Raw genomic sequence first — 8,888 nt, 5'->3', positions numbered from 1 at the left:
GAGCATATAGTCAATCTGATTTCTGTGTTGACCATCTGGTGATGTCCATGTGTAGAGCCGTCTCTTGGGTTGTTGGAAAAGAGTGTTTGCTATGACCATTGTATTCTCTTGACAGAATTCTATCAGCCTGTGCCCTGCTTCATTTTGCACTCCAAGGCCAAACTTGCCTGTTATTCCAGTTATCTTTTGGCTTCCTACTTTAGCATTCCAATCCCCCATGATGATAAGAACATCATTTTTTGGTGTTAGTTCTATAAGGTGCTGTAGTGCTTCATAGAACTGGTCAATTTCATCCTCTTCAGCACTGGTGGTTGGGGCATAGACCTGGACTACTGTGATATTGAATGGTTTGCCTTGGATTCGAACTGAGATCATTCTGTCATTTTGAGGATTGTATCCCAGTATTGCTTTTCCTACTCTTTTATTGACTATGAAGGCTACTCCATTTCTTCTGAAGGATTCTTGCCCACAGTAGTATACCTGATGGTCATCTGAATTAAATTCACCCATTCCTGTCCATTTTAGTTCGCTGATACCTAAGATGTCAATGTTCAGTCTTGTCATCTCTTGTTTGACCACGTCCAGTTTTCCTTGATTCATGGATCTTACATTCCAGGTTCCTATGGAGAAAAAATCTTTACAGCATCGGACTTTCCTTTCACCACCAGACATATCCACAGCTGAGCGTCCTTTCGGCTTTGGCCCAGTCGCTTCATTCTTTCTGGCGCTACTAGTACTAGCCCTCTGCTCTTCCCCAGTAGCATATTGGACACCTTCCGACCTGAGGGGCTCATCTTCCAGCGTCATATCGTTTTGCCTTTTGGTACTGTCCATAGGGTTTTCATGGCAAAGATACTGGAGTGGTTTGCCATTTCCTTCTCCAGTGGATCACGTTTTGTCAGAACTCTCTGCTATGACCTGTCCGTCTTGGGTGGCCCTGCACGGCATAGCTCATAGCTTCATTGAATTACGCAAGCCCCTTCGCCACGACAAGGCAGTAATCCATGAAGGGGTTCTTCAACATAGGTAAAGGTAAAGGTGCTTTTTTGTTATTTTTTTATTATTGTGGTGCTAGTTGTTTGATTTTAAAAAGATCCTTTTTTGCAAGCTTCCAGAAGCACTATCCAGATTTTCAAGTCTAAATTAGCAAAAAAAAATTGATGACATGGTTGTAGCAGGTTTTTAATAGTCACCCTGATACCAGGTACTTTGTAAAACAGAGCTTCAGCAATAAACTATGGGCCTTTTAACTTACAAAGCTAGAAACAATCACATGTAATCTATCAATAAATAGGAAATATCTGCATGACTGTGATTCATACTCCAGAGTTTTGTATTCATTATGATGTTGGGTAAATTAGTGTTTATGTATCATGTGTCTTTTCAAGCTACTTAGACTGGGCTTGAAAATTAAACATGGTCAAGCCAAGCAAGTACCTTACATGCATGGAAAATCAGCAGGAAATGCCAAGGCTGTACTGCAAGTTACACTGAGAAACTGAATAAACAGGAAAGGCGATGTCAAAGCACTTCCCTCTGGTTAAGATAATTATACTGTATGTTTCGCTTAAAACCACCAGGAGCTGAATTTTTTAAAAGGGACTTTTTACATTTTATTTAAAAACACTCAAAGGTAATCTGTTACTGCTGTGATAGTGTAAAGCCCTTTGAAAACTTGCTGCATATATCAATTTTGTCTGGAAAACCTTCATTTTCAGTTCACATTGTCAACTGCTATTAGTTTGAAGCCACGCCTTTTTTATTTGGAGTAAGGAGCAAAGATGATTTCCTCTACGCAAATCTCATTCAGACACCACTCGGAACCGAATTAACCAATGGCCCGCAGTACAAGCCCAATACAGTACTTGCTGACAAAGGTAACCCCCCCCCAAAAAAAACTACATCTACCAAAATGCATCACGCTCCGTTTGTTTGAATCAGAAATGCTCAGTGGGACTCATTTCCTGTTTCTATGGTATTGCAAAACCGGCTTCTCCGGATTGCAAACTACTATTCCCAGAATGCATACGAAAAGAAAATATGGCTCTCTGATTGGTTGAAACCATATGAAGACGCTCCCGGCCTGTGGCGCGGTTCTCTTTTGGGTCGAGCTTGCAGGTCTCCGGAGGAGGCTGCACCGGCAATGGGCGGGGTTTCGGTAGCCCATCGTGTTGGGTGGATGCGCTCGTGCTTCGCGGCTGGATGAGGCGGATACGATCTGTAAGTACCCACAAGGCGGGCTGTTACTGCTTCGCCCTTCAAAGTATGAGGTGGAAGCTGAGCTTAAGTCCCGGACTGGAGGGTTGTTGATTATGGTAGCACTTTATCGGGGGTGGGGAGTTGGGGGGGTGAAGCTTTTTTTTTTTTGGAGTAGGCTAGAAAGTAGTTAAATAATCTTTGAGGATCGGTTGAAGAGGAACCAACGTCAGAAGTTTGAAAAGCAGCCGAGGACCTAATACTGTAGCACAACCAATCCCCGTTTCTATTGCAAGTTAACATTCTTTGTTTTTAAACCAAAACATTATATAAAAAAATAGGTGCCATATATAAACTTCGGAAATGTTGCAAAACTAGGTTTGCTTCCCCCAAAGCTCTCATAACCTGTGATAAATGCATAAATGCGAGTATCGAAGAAATAAGAGCATGATAAATCCTTATATTTGGATTGCAATTTAATAAAACTGCTACTATGTGTCCTGTTCAGTAGTTCTTACCAAACACTGGAGCCAAATTCAGGTGTCAAGAATTCAAAAAATTAATAGTGGAAATTACTAAACAAACAGTTTTTAATTGGCTTGAAAGGAAAGGCACTAAATACTTAGAGAAATTCCTTTTATTCCCAGTTCACAAAGCAGCATAAATATGGGAATGGTGGTTAATTTTGCTACCTCACATGCCAGAAGGCTAGTATAATTTGGAAACTTGTTTAGACTTCCATATGTACACATGATATACTCAACTACAAATTAACCAACTTGATTTTTTAATTTTATGTGTTATGTAAATTCAGTCTGTGAGTTTAGTTTATGATTCAGGGTAACTTCAAACTCAGAAAAGTTTATGAATTGAGTCAGTAAAGGGGAAAGTATCTTTAGTTAAGTGAATTGTTATAGAATGTGAAGAGGTATATTCTGGAATAGTTTTCAGTATAGATTATTTCTGCTGCTTTTCAAAAATGTCATAATCACAAAGGATGATATAACATTGAGTTACTGTGGATATTGATTCCAACATCATTTAAAAGTTGTATATTTAAATAGAACCATATTTTTAAATAAGATTCTCATTTTATATATTATTTACAATTCATAATTTTTTGAAAAGTACTACATAACTCCTAAAGTGTATACTCTTTAGCATCTTTTGATTACTTCTTTATTCACAAAATGTAATTTGACTGGGTCAAGTTACCAATAGCAATCACCCAAATTATGTGTGATTATTCAGTCTTAGCTGCAACTGTGAGCACATTACTTTTTACAAAACCCAGTACAGATAACCCTCAACTTACAACCATTTGTTTAGTGACTCTTCAAAGTTATAGTAGCGCTGAAAAAATGGACCTATGACTTTTTTTCACACTTATGATCGTTGCAGCATCTCCATGGTCATGTGTTCAAAATTCAGACACTTGGCAACTGACTCATATTTATGATGGTTGCAGTGTTCTGGGGTCATGTGATCACCTTTTGTGACCTTCTGAGAAGCAAAGCCAGATTTACTTAACAACTATGTGCTAACGTAACAACTGCATTGATTCACTTAAAACTGTGGCAAGCAAGGTTCATAAAATGGGGCAAAACTCACAACAGCTGTGTTGCTTTGCAACAGAAATTTTGGGCACAATTATGGTTGTAAGTCAAGGACTACTTGTATGGTAAATATATATAAACATTTTTTAAATTCCATTATCTTTACGGCCAATGTTCCAAGGTGTGCTAAGGCACAAAAGTTAATAGGTACGTATGCCACCATTGCATGCTGTATTTTATTAAAATTCCCAAACAGTGATTATTCTGTATTGGATTCAGGTTAAACAGTAAGTCTCAATTTTTTTTAAAAATGTACTATGTAATACATTAAAATGTGGTTCTCTTTCTGTGCTGAGCTCTTTGACTGAATGTGCTGATACCACTTTCCCATAGTTTTCAGATATATATATATTTTTGAATACCTTCTTTGCTTGGTTAGTCAAGAATACAAAAAATCCCATGCTCCAAATATAGGTACTGCAAGGCAGGATTTTGTATGTTATCAGCACTTTTGTATTCTGAAAAAATAAATACTCTATGAGAAGATGCCTCATAGTCTATATTTACCTAGGCCTGTAAAGACACTATTGGAAAAGTAGGAATTGGACTATTTTGCAAATCCTCTCCTTTATTAAACTTAACATGGGTGATGACTGTTCCTACATCAATTATCAAATGTGCATGAAATATAAATATTCCAGGATTTGAAATATACTAAGATTCTTCATCTTCTGGAAGGGCATTTTTTTCCTGAAAGTAAATCAGAGTTGTGGAGTCATTATGTTTTCTATACATGCAATCATTTAGGCACAGGTACAGAGCCTATGACCCATCAGATGTTCTTGAAATACAACTCCCAGCATCCATCACTATTAGCCCTGCTCTTGGGGCTGCTGGGAGTTGTGTTTTAGGGCAGGGGTGTCAAACTCAATTTCATTGAGGGCCGCATCAGCATTGTGGTTGCCCTCAGGGGGCCGGGTGGGTATGGCCAGGGTGGGCGTGGCTAGAGTGTGTATGGCCTACTGGGTGGGCGTGGCCAGCTCTACATCATTCACATCAAGGGTGCCTATGGGGGCCCGGGCAGGAGTGGGACAGATCTGAGGGTCTCTGGCAGAAGGAGGGTCTCTGGGCCAGGGCCAAGGCAGCGGGGGCCGTTCCCTCACTGTTTCCAGGATGGCTTCGCGGGCCACATGAAACCACTTCGCGGGCCGGATCTGGCCCCCGGGCCTTGTGTTTGACATGTCTGTTTTAGGGGGTCTCACTTCTGTTTTAAGCAAATTCAAGATGGACAGTGATTAGTAGTTATATGTTACTTATATGTAAGGGTGTAGGTCTATACATATGTTGTATATAGTATGTTTAAATGTATGTTATATATGTGTACACTTTGAGAGCAAGCAACTAAATTTCATTTTTAATGTGTGCCATTATGTCCACAGTAAAAAATGACAATAAAGATTATCTAATATGTAAAATGGTGCTCATGATTTATTGTTCTTTCTGTCTCATACTTGCAGAATAATTAACCATGAATACATCATGCGCTGATAGTACAGCTAGACTAATTCTAGAATAAAAAAATTACAATTGATTTTGAACTTATACTTTCAAATTCATTCATTAGTTTTTCTTTAAATTTTATTTAGCTGTAACTGTTTTGTAAGTCGAGCATTAAACATATATTTTTCATCTTTTTTGTTTATTCAGAAGGATATAGGGATGGCTTCTGTTTAGACTGCAAAATGTGTCTCAAAACACCAAGGTACCCCACCAAAATAAGACACTTGTGAAATATACAAATTTAAGTATATATGTGTCTTATAGAATATTAGACCTACACTGGGAGTGATTCTAGATGATCCCAGATTTGTTGAGAGTTGGGTAGCACACTAGTTTAATAAATTATATTTGCTTCTAATGCAGTTGTTGACAGTGGGCTCAATATTTTTTTTCCTTTTACTGGTGACTGCCATTTTTCGTTCTTTGATGCCTACCTCTTCTCAAGTTATTTTTTTCCTGTCCAAGTGCTGCACCTGTAGCCTACTTGGCTTGGGATATATTGTGGTCCATATCTCCGGGACCTTCCTGATATAAGTAGTCCAGCTATAAGAACTATAAGATAATTTGAGGAGTATCTGGTGGATTCATAGTATATCACAAATAGATTAAAATTATGTTGGTTAGTTGAGCGCCTAAGCGGGGAAAAGGAATTATTTGAACTACTGAGACCTCTTACTTCCTTTGCCTTTTTCTGAAATTTTTTGTCCATGCAAGAATCTAAAAATCTTAAAATTTCCAATAAATGATTTGATGATGGTTCCATCAAGCTCATGCCATCACCATATATCCTTTAGTAATAGTGTGTTTTCAGTTAATATTGCTTCTCCTTTCTTCTTTAAGAGAAGGGCAAGTAGATGCCTCTGATGACATGGTTGGGTTTTTTATGTTACACCTTATAGAGCTGCAACTTATGTTTCTCTGTTGCAGGGTAAACTAACGAGAGCTTGGGAACCTTAATTCTGGAGTGCAGTCTGAGCAATCCCTTGCAGAGGAAAAACTATTGCTCTTGCTTTTTCATAGTGACAGCCAATAGCAGTTGAATCTGGATAGTATTTTTAGCCCTCTCTTGTAAGTGGCTGAAGTTGATTGGGCAGCTAACGGAACCCTTATGCTCTTCTTGCACTCAGGCATAGTCAGATACACTTGTATTTCTAATTAGCCAAAGCAGATGTAATTTTAGATCTGCTTGGAAACATCACTTCTAATTAGCCTGCCAACCGATGAAATAAGATAAGCCTACTCTACTGACCTTGTTATCTGTTTTAAGCATTTTACTTCCCCACTTGAAGTAATTTCTAAATGAATTCCAGAAATTCTGAAACAGTTTTGAGCAACACATGAAGAACATTAATTCATTAACAACAAAGCAATGCTGATATAAGAGAATATAAGAGATTGTACACCCCAAGGAAAACATCCACTATTTTTACTTTTAAGTTTAAGAAAGATTCATGTTCTTTATAATATGCTAATATTCTTATATTTAGAAATGTATAGAGTTGCTTATAATATGGTCAATTGAATAGCATTAAACCCATCATTTTTTTCTGGAAAAAGGATTTACTTTGCTGCTTCTTGAAATTGATAAATGTGTGACTGGAGTAATTGTTGTCCTTACCATAGTTAAGTATAGCGTATTATGTACTGCAAGGATAAATATCCTGATTCTCTCCGTTTTTCTTTATCTAATTTTTTTTCTGTAGAATAAAAAAAAATATAATTAGCAGGCAACATTTTAAAAATGTCATTAAATGACACCCTTGTTGTAGGAGGGAAGTTACTGCTAATTTTATTCGCTGTGTTTAAATTCTTCAGTTGTATTATTCTTCTTCTAATCCAATCCATGTGGCTCTGAATCTTGACTTCAAGATTGATGGAGAATGTGCAAGCAAGGCTGCTGTGAAAAACAGTTCTGAGTCAAAGTGATGTTTATGTCTTCCTTTAGACATAATCAGGTGACTAAGAAAGTAGAAATAAAATGTTTTTTGAATTGAATAGTTCTATTAAAAGTGATATTTGGAAAATTATAAAGCTGGCAAAGAGTTAATGAATATTCTGTTTTCTGCTTGTAGGGATTGGGTAAGATCTTTTTGAAGAATTCACTATGGTCCGAGAACGAAAATGTATATTGTGTCACATCGTATACAGCTCAAAAAAGGTAAAATGAAATTTCAGCACCATTCCAAGAAACTTTCATATTATATATCGGTTAGAAAATGTAAAGCTTACTTTTCCTGAGTATTCAAGGTATCTTTTATTGATCATAACAATTACCTATTAATTGTACAAATAATCAGTGCAGCCATACAATAAGATAGAAGTTTTTATTTGGATAATGCTTGTAGCTGCCTTCCAAAAGTAGGAAGAGGCTCCTATTAATTAAATACAGTTAATATGCTCACTCACTGTATAATAAATAGATTTCATCTTTTGTCACAGTAAAAATAAAGTTTGATGGCAACTTCTTGAGTAGTTTTCGGAAGCTTTCAAAAGTTGTCTGTGCCACTAGAGCTTCCTGTTATGTATTTCTGCTGTAGAAAACTCGAAATAGAACTAGTGCCTTGCTTGGAACTCAGATACAGCAAAGAAGGAAAAAATGTTTCCCTATGCAGTGTGCGTTATGTCCTGCATGTTTGTTTAGAGTTTATGTGTTCCTACCAAGCATAATTCCTAACAGACATAATAAAAATAGTCAGTTTGGTCTAGTGGTTAAGGGCACCAGGCTAGAAAGCCAGAGACTGTGAGTTGTGACCTTGGACCAGACATACTTGGTGGAGCAGTGGGCTAATGCCTCCTTAAGTAACACCAGCTGCCTGCAATTAGTGCAGGTTCGCATCCCACCAGGCTCAAGGTTGACTCAGCCTTCCATCCTTCCGAGGTAGATAAAATGAGGACCCAGATTGTTGGGGGCAATAAGCTGACTTTGTAATAATGCCGCTTGGGTGTGTGTGTGAAAGCCCTAATAAGCAGGCATATACATAGAATGAAGGCTACTGCTAAGCTTGTAAGCCGCCCTGAGTCTTCGGAGAAGGGCGGGATATAAATGGAATTAAAATAAAATAAATAAAAAAAATACTCCCTCAGCCCTATTCACTTTACAGCAGGGCTTTTCAACTTTTTCACCCATTGTACCACTTTTAGGATATGGCAACATCCGAGTACCACCAGTCAACCTAGCAAGCTGTCAAAAACTTGATGATTCCCTCCCCCCAAAAAGGAAAAAAGTGATGAAGTACAGGTAGTCCTTGACTTACAACAATTCGCTTAGTGACTGTTCAAAGTTACAATGGCACTGAAAAAAGTGCCCCCCGAGCCACAGCTGAGCAAGACACCTGCCTGCCTGCCCGGCGGCGCTCTTCCTCCTGTCCGAGGTTTTCATTGTTGTGAGCATTTCTGTTGAGGATTGGCGGTGGGGTGGGGTGGTGTTTGGTTTTTATTTCCCCCCCCCCCCGTCTGCTGGGTGGTTGCAGCAGGTTTTGTTCACTTCACATGACCCTGGGACTCTGTGACCATCATAAACATGAATCAGTTGCCAAGCATCTGAATGTAAATCACAAGACCCTGGAGCTGCTGCAA

General features: G+C 38.3%; 1 protein-coding gene across 2 annotated transcripts in view; it reads left to right on the top strand.

The window, feature by feature from the left end:
- The first annotated feature begins 2,165 nt into the window (after nucleotides 1-2,165).
- ZNF106 (zinc finger protein 106) overlaps nucleotides 2,166-8,888 on the top strand; it is a 45,804-nt gene continuing 39,081 nt past the window's right edge. For both annotated transcript variants that reach the window (XM_081312593.1, XM_081312592.1), the window contains exons 1-2: nucleotides 2,166-2,220; nucleotides 7,385-7,470. In XM_081312593.1, coding sequence (XP_081168719.1) covers nucleotides 7,417-7,470 — 54 coding nt within the window. In that variant the 5' untranslated portion in view covers nucleotides 2,166-2,220; nucleotides 7,385-7,416. The remainder of the gene's footprint in view (nucleotides 2,221-7,384; nucleotides 7,471-8,888) is intronic.

Source organism: Vipera berus (genome assembly GCF_964194415.1).
Source record: "Vipera berus genome assembly, chromosome: 1".
In the NCBI taxonomy this organism is placed as follows: domain Eukaryota; kingdom Metazoa; phylum Chordata; class Lepidosauria; order Squamata; family Viperidae; genus Vipera; species Vipera berus.
The sequence above is the reverse complement of the archived record's forward strand: the minus strand, read 5'-3'. Positions and strand labels throughout refer to the sequence as shown.